A 15,135-nucleotide genomic window follows, 5' to 3' on the forward strand; every position below is an offset into this window, starting at 1 on the left:
CTAGCAAGTTGAGACCACGTTTGCCCCTAGTATAGACAATCTGAGAAGCCCCCTTGCAAACTGGGTCACATAAGTAATTGTGACCACATAAGCAACAGTGCCAAGAAGGAATACACAGACATCCAGGGGGTTGAATGGATCCACTATAATCCCAGCAATGGAGATGAAACACAGCTGGTAAGCATGCTCTGGCCGAAATGGTACCCAGTCTTGCCCCAATATATTTGATCGAGTGTGAGAGTTTCGGGATGGATTTCTCCATGTTTACTCTGATACCCAACCTCTCGAACAGATGTAGCAGCACATCAGTTGCTTCTCATCTTTCTTGGTAAGATTGTCCCTTCCAGAGACAGTCTAGGCAAGGGTAAACCGTCGCCCCTTGTTGGGGAAGTAAGCTGCTATCACAAACAGCAACTCAATGAATTTGGTAAGGCCCTATCTATGATAGAAGACTGCACCTGGACTATGCCCAAGGGATCCCTTGAGGGAATTGAACCCGGATGGAATCGTGGGAGTCCTGGTACCAAAAGATTGAGATCCTGCAGCGACAGTACTGGGGCCTGAAAGATCCAAGAGACTAATGCCCAATATACCCATCTTGTGAGACCAGGGACCCAAGGAGATCAAGGGTTTCGAGAGAAAAGAGGGAGGAGCTGCTTCCTCAGCCTCCTCAAAAAAAAAAAATTATTAATAATAATAATAATAATAATAATAAATCACTAGTCCAGGGCGCACACAGCACATGTGCAACCTGAAGTGCCAAGGGACAATCACTCAAAGAAAGACACTCAAAGCCAGTACCCTCTTTCTACTGCAAGCTCAGGCAGCTACTCAGTGCCAATCAACATCAAAAGGCACATCAGGGCATTCTCAGAGTGAAAGCGTAACCAAGTTGTGAGATTCAAACTTAGGCACATGGTTCAAAATCCCTCCCATGCTGTCTAATTTACCCCATTCTCCATCCTCAGCTGGATTTTCACAAAAGTTTAGACAGGAGCTTTCCAAAGACCAGTATTTCAGGTCCCGTCATACCAGGAACACTAGCTAATAAAGGCATCATACAGAAGTCAGGCTACATAAATAGGTCCTGGAACAATTCCATTATTCCAGAGCATGGTGTGTGTGTGTGTGTGTGTGTGTGTGTGTGTGTGTGTGTGTGTGTGTGTGTGTGTGTGTGTGTGTGTGTGTGTGTGTGTGTGTGTGTGTGTGTGGAGAGTGGGAGTGTCATGGTGCGTGCGTGGGGGCGGGGCAGGGGGATGGGACAGGCTACTGCTTGCGGGGAGCATGTAGGAGTGGACTTGCCGTAAGGTTAAATTACAGTTCATTATTATTGTTGCTGATAATAAAGCCTGTCACTAGAGTGTGGAACCATGCTGACCCTTTATAACCGGTACAAAAGCAGGAGAAATGTACAATTTGTCTCCTAGCTACCTCCTTGAAGAATGTCACTTAGGCAAAAAGGAAGCATCACTATTCACTGCTTTGGCTGAAAGGGGAAGACAAGTCAGAATCACGCCGAGGAGCTGCCTATAGCTGTGACTGCTGGAAGACAGAGCTTAAAGTGAGAGCAACACACCACAGGGCTTTGTGAGGACAGAAAGTCTCCAGATGGAAATTGGCTGGTTCCAGCTTCACAGAAGCCAGAGTAGGAGAACCTAGTATATCAGAGTGGGAAGTGGTCTATTCACCGGAGCATGTGTTCCTTTTGCAGCCTGCCCCCTCACTCCCCAGCCCAAACTAGGGGAAATGACATGTTGCGGACAATGGTTCTCAGCACCCAGAGGCCCACTGAACTTGTGTTACCATTTGTAACTGCCAGAGTTGATTGGACAAAATTTCCAGCACCGTTCGATAAAGCATGATATGGACTTGATGGAGCCAAGTTTGATATTAGAGGGAACCAAATCTCGACCACAGATTCTATAATGCTGCTGAAGACAGTTTTGCTCCTTCTGCATTCACAGGTAAAGAATTTTCAGAACTGGTTTAGGCAGGGCCCTTTTGATCACATTTGAGGCATTCCCACAGAGCGATGCCATTAGTACTCCCAATTGCAAGGGCCAAGAATCAGTGAGCAGCCTTCCCAAATCATGCCCGTTTGGGAGGCTCCGTTTTAAGTAAGGGGAGGATTAGAGAATGCATCTATTGTGCATGTAGAGTGAGTCGATTAGGGAAGGAATCTTTGATAAAGGTTTAAAAAGGGGGAAGAAAGATATGAGGAAGAGCATGGCATAAATGCCTCGATTAGCTGGAGATAAACGGAACCATGCAGGACTGGAGCACGAGCATAAAAATATGACACTAATCTCAGTTTGCTGAGGTGGGAAGCATTAGGAGTATTGTCTGAACTGAATCAGAGGGACAGCACCAAGTTGATTTTCCCAATGCAGACAAGCCTGAGAGGAGATGTTACTAGCACAATATTCACTTCTGCATTTGATTACAGCCTAATCTTGGGTGGTAAATCTGAGCCCTGAGAACATTTTGTAGAGAGATTGGAAAGCTAGTTACAGTAAAGTGGTAGCTTGCCTATCCAGAGCTCAGATGACACCTATGCTTTGCAAGCTGGCAACCCAAAAGGATTAGTGTCATATGTTCAGGAGATTTGGATTGAAAAATATGCATAAGGATGAAGTAAATATTAAAAGCCAAGTTACAATTCCATGTTTAACTCACTCTTCGGTGTGTTACATCTCCATCTAGTGGCAGGTCCCCAGAGGCTAAGACTCTACAACAGCCAACACCAGGAGTTAATCCATTAGGTCAAGCGGTAGTAGCTCATATTTTTAGCACAGGAGGTTCAATCCCCAGTAAGGACACATTTTTCCTGATGATCTCAATGAACCACCACCACAAGACAAATAATTTCCATATTAAAACACAGCATGATGTAGCTGCAATTTGGCCTGGTTCTCGCTATAGTGGTCCTACAACTTATACTACAGATCTGGCGAGCTGGAACTACTCAAATGCATTTCAGGTTATGCCTAACGGCCACACTACTTCCCCAGTATTATTACTGTACTGTCACATTACTGGTACTCAAATATACATTACACCATCCAAAAGGTTTTTCCCTAGAAAAGCTTCCCTCTATTGAGAACTAGTTCAACTCCCCTGGTGATAGCAGCAATGGGAGCACAACTATACAAAGGCTTCAAGGTGCCAGTTGGCATTTTAACTAAGTCATCTGAACCTGCTTGTGATGGGAGGTTTAACCCACCTTGATTAATGCAGATAGGGAATGGGGCTAGTTAACTGACAGGCCACAGGTGAGAGGCATCAGGTGGCTAAGCAAACCCTGACTCCAGGAGGGAGCCCAGCTGGGATGGATGTATAAAGACAGGAAATTGGAAGCAGAAGGGGTGGCTGGGGAATAGGATGCAGTAACTCCTTGGTGGAAGAAAGGTGTGTCTGGGGCTACAGAGACAAGTAGCCTGCAGTTGCTCCCTGAGAGCACGGAGTTGTGAGGCTGGCTACCTGGGGGGGAAAGAGAGCCAGATAGTAAGGAAAGGGCTCAGGGCAAGGCAGTAAGGTCTAGAAAGGAACAGCCCTTGGCTGCTGTGTAGAGGGTCCCTGAGCAGGAACCTAGAGTAGAAGGTGGGCCCGGGTTCCGCTGCCAGCCACAGAGGATGTGGCACCAGGGGGCAGCGAGTGGGAAGACTACCTAAGATTGCTGAAGATTCTGATATCTCGGAAGGGGGTCATGCGTATAGTGACCTGGCTGGAGGGCTGAGTCACGAAGAGGCAGCAGCAGCTCGTGAAGTGTGAGAGGAGCAGCATGCTGAGAGAGTAAGGGTACGTCTATACTTCCCTCCGGGTCCGGCGGTAAGCAATCGATCTTCTGGGATCGATTTATCGCGTCTTGTCTAGATGCGATAAAATCGATCCCGGAAGTGCTCGCCGTTGACGCCAGTACTCCTGCTCCGCGAGAGGAGTACGCGGAGTCGACGGGGGAGCCTGCCTGCCGCGTGTGGACCCGCGGTAAGTTCGAACTAAGATAGTTCGACTTCAGCTACGTGAATAACGTAGCTGAAGTTGCGTATCTTAGTTCGAAGTGGGGGGTTAGTGTGGACCAGCCCTGAGGCGGAGAGATGGCAACTGTGGGAAGGGGCATCGACCTTGCAAAGCTAATCCCCAGAACAGGCAGGAGGGGGCGCCATCTAGCAGTGAGTAGAGCGCCTTGTGACACCGCTCAGAGCAGGTCTGCAGGACATGGCAGTAAGAGTGCTGGTGCCTTGGCTAAGCTAGCACTTCCACGGACTGGCTGTGAAGGGAAGTGTTTCTGAAAACAAGACTCATGTGGGACAGGACAGAGCAGGAAAACTAGGAAATACACTTCTCTAGCCAGGATGCCGGTGCTTGGTGCATCCTCCCCTGCCATTTCTTGTAAACCAACCATTTCTTAGCACTAGCAGCGTGTGACCATGAATGTTGAATCAGACCCCTCGAATGTTGGATCTATAGCACAGCATACACATCCCATTGCAACGCTTGTACTCCAGGGATGAAGCACATGGTAGCAGAATAGAGCCGACTACGTGAAGCTGACTGCCTCCTCCCCACACTCGACACAGGATCCAGGGACAGAAGCTCTTCCAGGACAGCATGGCAATCTGAACATACATTTGACACCCCCCCCCCCCCACACACACACACACCCCTTGAATCTTTCAAATACAATACAAGCCGATTACTTGATTTGGTCAATAAAACACCAACTACTTTCCTGGTTCCAGTTTGAACCATTTCTGAACCAGATGCATCAGTGAAAGGGTTAAATTCAAATCCTAACTGAAATGTGAGTTTGGGCTCCAGAGATACCAACCTGCAGTAATAATGATGAAAGAGCTGGTCTGAGATTTCACTTGGCATTGCAACAGCCAGCAAGCACCACATGGTGGCTAACGAACAAAAGGAAACTCCTTCTTAGGCTGTGTGTAAGTAGCCCAGACTCTTATTTGGAACATCTTAACCTTTGAAACGGAGGCTGCACTTTTGCTGTTTACAGTATGGTCTCCCCTGCCTCCCACAATATGATCACTTGTAAACATACTAACTTACCCCAGATTAAAGACAGAAGCCAGGTCCATTAGCAGTTCCCCTTTATCCTTCAGGCCTGTCTTTTGAGTATTTACATCACTGCTGCAATTGCCACTGCCAACAAGCGGCAGCTACTGTGATAACATTTCTACAATTAAACTCCCAGTGAATGTTAAGTTAAACCTTGTTTATCTTGGTTTTGGATTCATGAAGTTGTATTTTCTAGCTCCAGGTACTATATTTGTTTCCAAGCTTTATGCCTGCCAGGTTCACTGTGTACTATTAAATTTGAATTAGGGATAAACACAAGCCCATTCTGCCTTTCCATTAATCTTTTTTTGCTGTCACTGCGAGGAGCCAACAGGCTGATGTTAGTAGGGGGACAGGAAGGGAGGGAATAAACAGCATTATAAGTACTGTTAAGCTACTTTCACTTTACTGACACCCCCCCCCCAAAACACACACACACAGATCAGGCTCTGGGCAAAAAAGTTACAGATCCAGAAATCTAGCACAAGAGTCTCCTGGAAGTCTTTGCTCCATCATGCAGATCTCTTTCAGGGGGAAAAAAAGCACAAAACAAAAATACTAATCTCTCAGATCATCTTTATCCCTCATGAGGCAGCCATAAAAAGGGCACAAATCGAATGCTTTTAAAAAGCGTTCGCAGGTAATCTTTGAAGTATTAATTCCATCAATTTAAAGGAACACTGTCAACCTGAAGCCTTCTAATTACAAAAGCAAAGTACTGAGTCAGAAGTGCCACCTGCCCCAGAGCCTCCCTGCCTTTTTGTGTTTTATAATCACTTTTCTATGCTGTACTGCAGACACCCTTCACCCTCCCCAAAAGAAAAGGGGAGCTGACCATGGCCTGATCTTGCTAAGAGAGCCACATCTCTACAGAACCTTGTTGATTTCAGTCTGTGGCTTTGCAAGGACATAAGTGTACATCCATGAGGTTGGATGCCTTTACATAGCCAAGCCATGATCTTGCAGAGAAAACAGTGAAACCAACTATTCACAGGGCTGTCAAATGCACTCAGTACCCTGAAAAAAAGACAGGTATTTTCTCTTTCTCCTCCTCTAATCTTTGTCATGCATTTTAGATTACAAAAATTCAGATTAAGGGAATTTTAAATTGATGGTGCGTCAAATTCTAAGCTACCCTGCCATGTCCCCTTGACATTAAGAGAAGCATGATCATACCTACATGTTCTTTGCAATGCTTAGCCCTGCAAAATGGTTAAATATATGGACCATGGCCATTTAAAGATGACCTACATGGTGACAGTTTCGGCTTTACTCAAAGGACAGAGGATGCCAGGAGGATTTTCTCAACAAAGTGCTGGTTTCTCTGAAATGGGATACAGTGCTTTTGTTCTGTGTCTGTACAGCGCCTAACACAATGGGGTCCTGGTTCATGATACATACATAATATTAATCTTTCCACCAGGCTGTCCTCACCCTCTGTTTGCTGAGGTCCTCAGCAACCTCTCCCAGAAGCCTGAACAATAAGGTCACAAAAGCCGTAAACCAAATTACAGCTCTCCCCCACCCAACTGCATGGCCTGCAGAGGCCACTTCTTAGCATCAGTCTCTAACTATTGCTAATGAGTTTGTAATGAGCTAGCAGCATGTTGGCTCTAAACACTATGACCAGCCCTCACATGGTTAATACTTCGTAACAATGGCAACCAAACATTTCCCTCCCCACCAGAGGCCTAGGCTGGCACATCGCTCTCTTCCCAGGGCCAATTCACCACACTTGTTTTGCATTGTCGACAGGACCGCAGAATAGTGCTTATGTAACTAGTTTGGCCAGCCCAACCTCCTCACAGCATTCTGTGCATTATGATCCCCTAGTGCGCATGGCTCCAAGTACTGCTGGTTCTCCTCTGCAGGCACATCTGACAGGCACTCTACTCCCCCCGACAAAACAATGGGACAGCGTCCAGGTTTTCCCAGAATTTACCAAAGCAAATGCACTTAGGCAGGGGAGAAGGCGCAGGTGCACATCAATGGTTGCCCCGGGGCGTAAAAGGAAAAAAAGCTGCTGTGTGGATGCAGCTCAGCCACGTTTGTGTAACCAGGTCAGATGCATCCACAACCAGGTTATAAGAATGCAGTTGTGCTGGTAATGCTCATGGAGCCTTGAACTGTGCATTTCTTTCCATTTTAGGTAACCCAGAGATTACAGCTTCATGGGATCCACTATTCGCATTCTCAAGAGCTCTTGACAAGAACAGCCAAACAAGGGAAGGTGGAGAAGTTCTTCTATATTTTAATAGTTTAAAAAAAAAAATGGAAAAAAAAAAAACCCAAACCAGATTTGTATGGGAATGAAGAAGGTAGGATGGACTTTGGAGACAGTTGTTGTAGACAGTAAAGTAGCAGCAAAGGCAGCTTCTCACTTTGTGGGTCACATTTAAACTATATGCCCATGAAGATGATCACCAGGATCGTGCCATTACCCCGACTACTTGATAGTCAGGCTTCCTCGGAGGCTGCTGGAACAAGCCAATGATGCTTCCTCATTTTCAAACTAGCCCAGTGTTGTTATGGTAAAGCCCAGTGAAGTACTTGGCAATGCTGTTTTACAGTAAAAGCTGTTTTATCCAGCACTATGAGGGAATGGGGGCGTGCCGGTAAGTGAAAAATGCCAGTTAACTAAGAGGGAGGGAGTTTGGGTGTGGGAGGGGGCTCGGGGAAGGGGGTTGGGGCGTGGGCCCTGGGAGGGAGTTTTGGATGTGGGAGGGAGCTCGGGGTGCTGGTTCCAGGGTCGCCCACCTTGGGCGGCACCTGCGGAGCCGCCTGCTGCGCCACCACCTAGGAGCGCCACGACAGGCCACTGCTTGCAGGGAGCTACCGGAGTTGAGCACCCACCAGATGTGGCGCCCTGAGCCCCCTCCCACACTCCGAACCCCTCGTGGCCATTTCTCTGCCCAGGAGCAGCAGGGACATGTCACCACTTCTGAGGAGTCACGCGGAGCCAGGAAGGGAGCCTGCTGGCCCCACTTTCTATGAACTTTCTATGAAGATTAGAAATGTTGGTTTATAGAGCTTTCCGATTGGTACAGGGCCTGATACACTATTTACAGTAAAAGCTGTGTTCACAATGCCAGCCTGGCTTTATGTACTGAGAGATTGCTCTAGGCCAGGGGTGCACAAACTTTTCCTGTCGCACACCCTACACCCCCTTACCGTTAATGAACTCTCTCTGTGCTCCCCTCCATTACTGCACAGTTGGCTCAGCAGAAGAGCTTGGGCTGAAGGCGGAGCTGGGCTCCTGCTGAGAGCTGCTCCCTCCCCCTGCTGCACGCCCCCTAGGAGGGATGTGCCCCACAATTTGGGGACCACTGCTCTAGGCCATGCCATGGCATATCATTAAAAAACAAACAAACAAACGTTCACCATTCCGCAACTCAGCTCCCATCTGCCAAACAGATTAGTTCCTTCACTTTACTTAGCTCTTCCTCTGCCTTGCTCAGCCCTGCCTCTCTCCAGTGAGATCTAACCTCCCAGCTCTGCCTCCATTAACAGCTTCTCAATGCAGGCCAGAGCAGTTCCCTGAAGTTGAAGCAATTCTTCGGAGAAATCTCTTAAAAGGTCTAAGAGTGCGAGAGCAGGGTTTTGTAGCAGGTGTGGATGGGCTACATGGCACAGAGGAATGGACTGACTGGGCAGAGACGAGCACAGCTATTTTAAGAGACAATTGGGAGCTGACCTAGGGCAGACTGGAGGGATTTTGTTCTTGCTCTACTCTGTCAAAGCATACAACATTTTATTGTTCAGTCTTTGTTCATGAAACTGTCAGTGGGTACAACCACCTCAGTGACACTCTGTAACAAAGGGTTTTTGGAGATCAGGAGCACACCTATAACCCCTTATTGACAGCACTCAGTTCAGAGTGTGTGGAGGAGGGTGAAAGGAGCAGAGAAGTTATTGACTCCCAGGAATATGGTTAACAAGCCAAGGGATGAAAATAGCCAATATGCCAGTAAATAGTAGACAGGGCCAAAGCCACTACAATATCCACCACTTCAATATATTCCTCCAGCATGGGTAAAAACACTGTTCCATCTTCAAGCATACACGGTGCAACTATGTTTTAACTGACCTGTGCTAAAGCTTTGGACAAGCAAGTCTATACCACAGTTAAGATACACCATTACACCACAGACGGGACTACGTCAAGGGACAATGACTGTAACCTGGTCCCCCAACAGTTTTCCTGTAGTTTAGACAAGCCCATACTCAAATCAAACTACTGAAATCTTCATGGACTCTTTCAGCATCTGCCTCCATTTCAGAGTATTGCTATACTCACTAGGACAAGGATATATGCTAACTGCTGTTTATTGTGCTTACCTTGCTCTTCCCATTAAGCCTTGACCCTGAAAGTAAAGCAAAACCTTCAGCAGTAAGATTGTGTGTAAGAGCAGGTATGGGCTGGGGCCCTGGAGCATGAACCAAGGTAGTACTGCACAGGTACTAAAGGATTTGTCTAAGCCATCCTCACAGCCCTGATTTTTCAGCCATAACTCCCCTCCACATCAAATAGCCCTACAATAAAAAGAAATTCTATAAAGACTTGCTGCAGTTAAGTCCTTAGTGGGGAGGGTCTCCCCACAGTATGGGAGATTGGTACAAGGAACCACCCTCCAACACTGTAAACTCTCTGAAAGGAGAGGAGCAGGACCAATATGGGGCCAGTTCAGATTTTGTACTGTTGTAAATCATGGCACGTTGCCCCGGAAGTCAGTATAGTAAAATTGCTGTATGGTCAGACACAGACAAAGTTCACTCGTATGAAATTTGAAAGGAGAAAGTTCCTAGACACTCATTGTCCAAGACCTTGCATCTTTGGAGCAGAGTCAGTCATTCCCTCCGGGCGTAATTCACATGCATTATATCCAATGGTACCAGTGGCTACAACCTTCCACAGTTGGTAACATACAGCCACCCCCAACTACACTTATGCTCACCACCCCCAGCCCAAAAAGAAATCCAATTCCTATCAGCAAGGGGCTAAAAATTGCAAAGCTAAAAATCAACCCCCACATCTGAAGCCAGGTACTTGCAATCTTTCGCGATTTTGCAGACTACCAAATTTTGGAGGGTGGCCCAGGAAGAAATAACACATTTGTTTCCATCTGCAAACTCCTCACAAGAGACACACACAAAAGAAGGAAGCACTCTCCCCTCCAGAGATTTTATACAATGCACACAAATAGGAATACAAAGTCCACTAACTGTCAGTCTGACCCCACCACTAGGGGAGGAAGTAGAAGTTACACTTATATGGCACTTTTCATCTGTAGATTTCAAAGCATCATCAACCTTTTACAGATGAGCAGACTGTGAGAGAGTAAGTGAACTCTCCACTGCAGAAAAGTCACCCAGCAGAACTCAGGCCACCCAGGATATCACTAGTCTGATGCCCTATACACTAGATTACCTATACTGCCTCCTTTAGCACTTTTAGTCTTCAGCAAACCCTCACAATTGCCTTGTGAGGAGTATCACCCCTATACAGCCAGTGAAAACAAAGGTCAAGCGATTTGACCAAGACCATAGAGGGAATCCGTAACCGAGCTGGGAGCAGCACCTTTAGTTCCTTGCTCCTGGTCCTGTGCTCAGGTCACAGCACAGAAAGTTAAATTAAAACAAAATAAACCCCCTCCACTTTATTAAAGAGAGTTACCATTTAAATGCTAGCTATGTTAAAGACACTGTAATTCTTCAGGAAGTGAACCGCAATTAGACATTTCTATCACTAGTTCCGCCATGAGTTAATGGCCTTTGGAAACCTGTTCCCAGGGACACATTCAGTTTACAATTTGCTCTCACATGGAAATCAAAGACACTAATTGTTCCCACATTTTAAACTTGAGTTCCAGGTATGGGGTTATTGAGGGTTTGGTTTGTTTTTTGTTTGGCCACGATTTCTTCCCTCCCTCCCCCAGAAATGCCTCTCCTTCTGGCCTCAAACTTTATTTCTGCTGCCTTCTACAGCACTTGCAGCATATGACTGGAAGATCACAGCAGCTTGCTGATCAAGAGCCTCAAAAATTCATACCAAGGAAGGAAATCATAAGAGGTCTTTCCTCCTCCCCAACGGATATGGTGTTCTGGGCATCTGCTCAGCAAGGAATGAAACCTTGTGTGAGGCACTTTTTTTAAATTCCCAAATTCATTTTGAAGCACGCTGAGAAGATCACACTGCGTAACCACTCTCTGCTGTAAAAGGTATATTAACTTTCTTAAAAATAAAACATTTAAACAAAAATAGACATTCAAAATACTTACATTTTGCCTCAGACAGATTTTGATTAGGTGACCAGACCAGCATGCCAAGGTTCTCTCTCTCCTGACAGCGCCTTGCAAGTTTGGCTTAAGAAAAAACAGATATACAGCAAAGTTAAAAACAGACTCAAGAATCTTATCGCCAGCTAATACTGAAACAAACTGGGCACAAGAGTGACTTATCGTCCAGCTTTTAGTCAATCTTACAAGGTTAAAAGCCTTCCTCCCTCTCCCCCTTTAGATCAGAGGTCTCTATTTGTCTCTTCTATACATCACTCTTAATACATTGTGACAGAGGAAGTATATTCACCCTCTTTCGTGCAGGAAGCTCTAAATTGTAGAAATGTTAATCAACATTCCTACATCAACATACTTGATTATGTCTCTTCTGCCTTTTGTTAAATGAAGGGGCGGAGCAAGAACCAGATGCTATGGATACAAGATCCTGAATGCTGTGGTCGCTTCCTTGTGTAGTTAGGTCAGGACTTCAGGACAGGAACATGGAATGAAGAACGTTCTGGGATTTTTTTGCAGATCCCTGTTAATTATCTCAACTCATCCTCCAGTTCCAACTAAGTATTTCCACACCGACATTCCATACACACTGGACCAGATTCAAATCTCAGTTATATTGAGGTCACTGGGATTAGAATCTGGGCCTTTGTTTGTACAGTTACTCTAAACAGGGAAGTGGTGCTCTTTGTTCATGGGTCTGTTACATCACAATAAAGAGCTGCCCAGCAGAATGCATTAAAATCTTCAATTAAAGCCACGTGCATGTACGGTTCCTGATCTCTTGCTATTCAAGTTGCTCTTTCTGAAACCAATGCAAGTCTGTGTACAGTACAGCAAATTTTGGACAGTCTGCTGTTCAATTCCTTACACTATTAGCCTGGTACAGTAAAGATATTAGAAGAGAGAGTTATCAGAAGTAGACACACCAAAAATGGAGAGAGCAGAACAAAAAGCCTTGCTCTGTTGAGTCAGCACATGTAGTTAAATCCATTACTAGTACTGGCAGCACCACGTTAAGAGAAACACTCTCATATCTAGTTACCAGTGGAGTACTGGGTATTATTATTCCTACTACAAAACCTCTATGGAGTGCTAAAGATCTACAATGCTTCACATACAGAATGACACATACCCTGCCCCGATCGGATTAATAATATATAAACACAACAGGACCAAAAAGTTCAGAAGAAGAAAGTCTTAGGGTACATCTGCACTGAACCGCCTCCTGCATCAGTGAGTCTCAGAGCCCCGCTCTACAGACTTGGGTTCACGCTGTGGGGCTAAAAATAGCAGTGTAGATGTTCCCACTTGGGCTAGAGCACAGGCTCTGAGACGACCCACACCCCGTCACTGGGTTTCAGAGCCTGAGCAGGAACAGCTACACTGCTATTTTTAGCCCTGTAGTGCGAGCCCCCACAAGCCTGAGTCATGTCTTTTTTGCCATGTAGACATACCCTTAGTGATGAGACGCAGCGAATAGAGACCCTACCCCAGGGTACTACACATGTGAAGTCAGAACAGGATCGACTTTTATACCTCATTTGCAGCAGAGACAGAGAGTTATGGTCTCTGGAAGCTTGGTGCTGGTAAGTACGTGTTCTTCAACAGTCAGACTACATCAAAACATTTGGTGGGTGCATGCAATGAACTTTAATGTTTTGACCACTCAGGCTGTGTTGATTTTTAACATTGCCTCTCTTGAACTTGGCATTAGACAACAAACCTAAGTTATGTTTTCAGGTAACAGTTTAAATCCCAATAATACCATTTTAGAAACTCGCATGTTATTAACCTCTAATTTAATGCAAAGATACCGATTATTTTTACTCCCAATTGTCTGGATGCTGAAATTTGCATCATCTCTACACCTCAGCACACTAATGCAAGAAAGTTTATTTTCTCTCTGTTCTGCTATGAAGATGCTGAGAAATTAATAACCCTTTTCTCTAGTATTTTAAGAAGATTGGCAACTGCATCTTTCGAGTCACATTCAAACTCCAAGTATCTGGAAGACTCTGCCTTGGAATATTGTGAGCAGTACACATTTTCGAGACTTTCTACATTAGGCAGAAAGTGGGGGGGGGGGGGGACACGAAAAGAGAAGCCAACATTCTCTGGAGGAGAATGACAGGGTGGAGACGGGATGTTCTATAGAGACTATAAAAACATCTTAATTTAGAACGACAATAACTGGACTTTGAACAAAACTTGCTATGATCTTGAAACGTTCGGGATTAAGCCTCACCCTCTCATCTGTCCCTGACAAATCAAGATTATGGAGTTGTGAGAAAGTAAATAAATAGGTAATCCTGACACCAGTCGGTTGTAGAATACTGCTCCAGTGCATTATGCATCTCACTTCTACTCACCCATTGTTCAGCCTACTACAGAAGTATCTGAACGGGGGAAAAAACCAAAAATCTCTACCACCATAAGAGGTTATATCTAAAGAGAACCTCACACCACTTATGGATACACAAATAAATGCACAAGAACTAGTGAGAGACTCCAATTAAAATTTACTTTAAGCAGTGACAAAAAGATGTAATAGGCTGTATTTTGTCAGTTAGGATTCAGGAATCAATTACTTAAATGCCAAAAAAAGAACTTAGTTAACAGAGTTAAGGATTGCCCAGTGGTGCCTTGTGCCCCTCCAGGATGTGAATAGCTAAATGTAAAGCCTCTGAAAACCAGGAAATACCTTATTTACTGGTTTTCAGAGATTAAATTTAGCCACTCTGCACATTACGGAAGGGCACGAGGCACTACCTGTAGCAGCACAACTACGGTATTGCAGCTATGCTGTTATAGAGCAGACACTTCCTGTCAATGAAAGGGATTTTTCCTTCGATAAAGAAGGTAATCCACCACTCCAAGAGCTGGTAACTAAGTCAATGAAAGGGTTATTCTGTCAACCTACTTGTATCTACAAGTGAGGGTAGGTCGACCTAAATACATCACACAGGGCATTAAATTTTTCACAGCCCAGATGATGCAGCTGGGTTGACCTACATATTAGGTCTAGACTGGGCCAGCGGTTTTCAGCTCATGGTCCGCAGACCCCTCGGGATCTGCGGACTGTGTGTAACTGGTCAGTGAAAGGTTGTCATTACCACAGAACAGTGGTTTTCAACCTGTGCTCCATGGATGGGGCTCTGCAGACTAGGTTTAAGATTTCCAAAGGGTTCTGCATCTCCATGTGAATTTTTTTAGGGGTCCACATATGAAAAAAAGGTTGAAAACTACTGGACTAGGCCTAATTCTGAATTAACAATGATTGGGGGCTTTTAAGGTTTTTTTTTAAAAAAAACAAGGGAAAGGCTTTCGCACCACACACACACACACACACACACACACACACCTCCTTCCTTGCATCTGGCACCTTGGCAAGGATTACCTCACCCACAGAACACACTGTATGTTAAACCCCTTCGCTGCAGCTGCATCACCCTCTCATCTCCCCTCTCTGCCTGTCCAGCACAGCTTGGTTCCCCCTCCTCAGCCCTCCTCCCCACACAGAGAGGCAGGCATCAGAATGGGGCCCACAGACTAAGGAGCTGGGGAAAGGTGCAGAACAGTGGGGATATTTTTGAAAGGGTGGGACAGACATGGGGGGGAATGAATATGGGTTTTTGAGGGGGACAGATGACGCCTTGGCTGACCCCCTTCTTTCCACAGCCTTCCAACCCCCGATATTCTCTCCAATGTCTCAGATTTCCCCCCAGACTGCTCTGAGATGGCTCCAATTCCAACATTACCACCATCACACCC

General features: G+C 45.6%; 1 protein-coding gene across 1 annotated transcript in view; it reads right to left on the bottom strand.

Moving 5' to 3' along the window:
- Positions 1-15,135, bottom strand: part of RCOR1 (REST corepressor 1) — a 118,463-nt gene that overhangs the window by 42,160 nt on the left and 61,168 nt on the right. The window contains exon 3 of the mRNA XM_065403744.1: positions 11,353-11,436. Coding sequence (XP_065259816.1) covers positions 11,353-11,436 — 84 coding nt within the window. The remainder of the gene's footprint in view (positions 1-11,352; positions 11,437-15,135) is intronic.

The sequence above is a fragment of the Emys orbicularis genome, chromosome 4, assembly GCF_028017835.1.
Source record: "Emys orbicularis isolate rEmyOrb1 chromosome 4, rEmyOrb1.hap1, whole genome shotgun sequence".
NCBI classification, from domain to species: Eukaryota; Metazoa; Chordata; order Testudines; family Emydidae; genus Emys; species Emys orbicularis.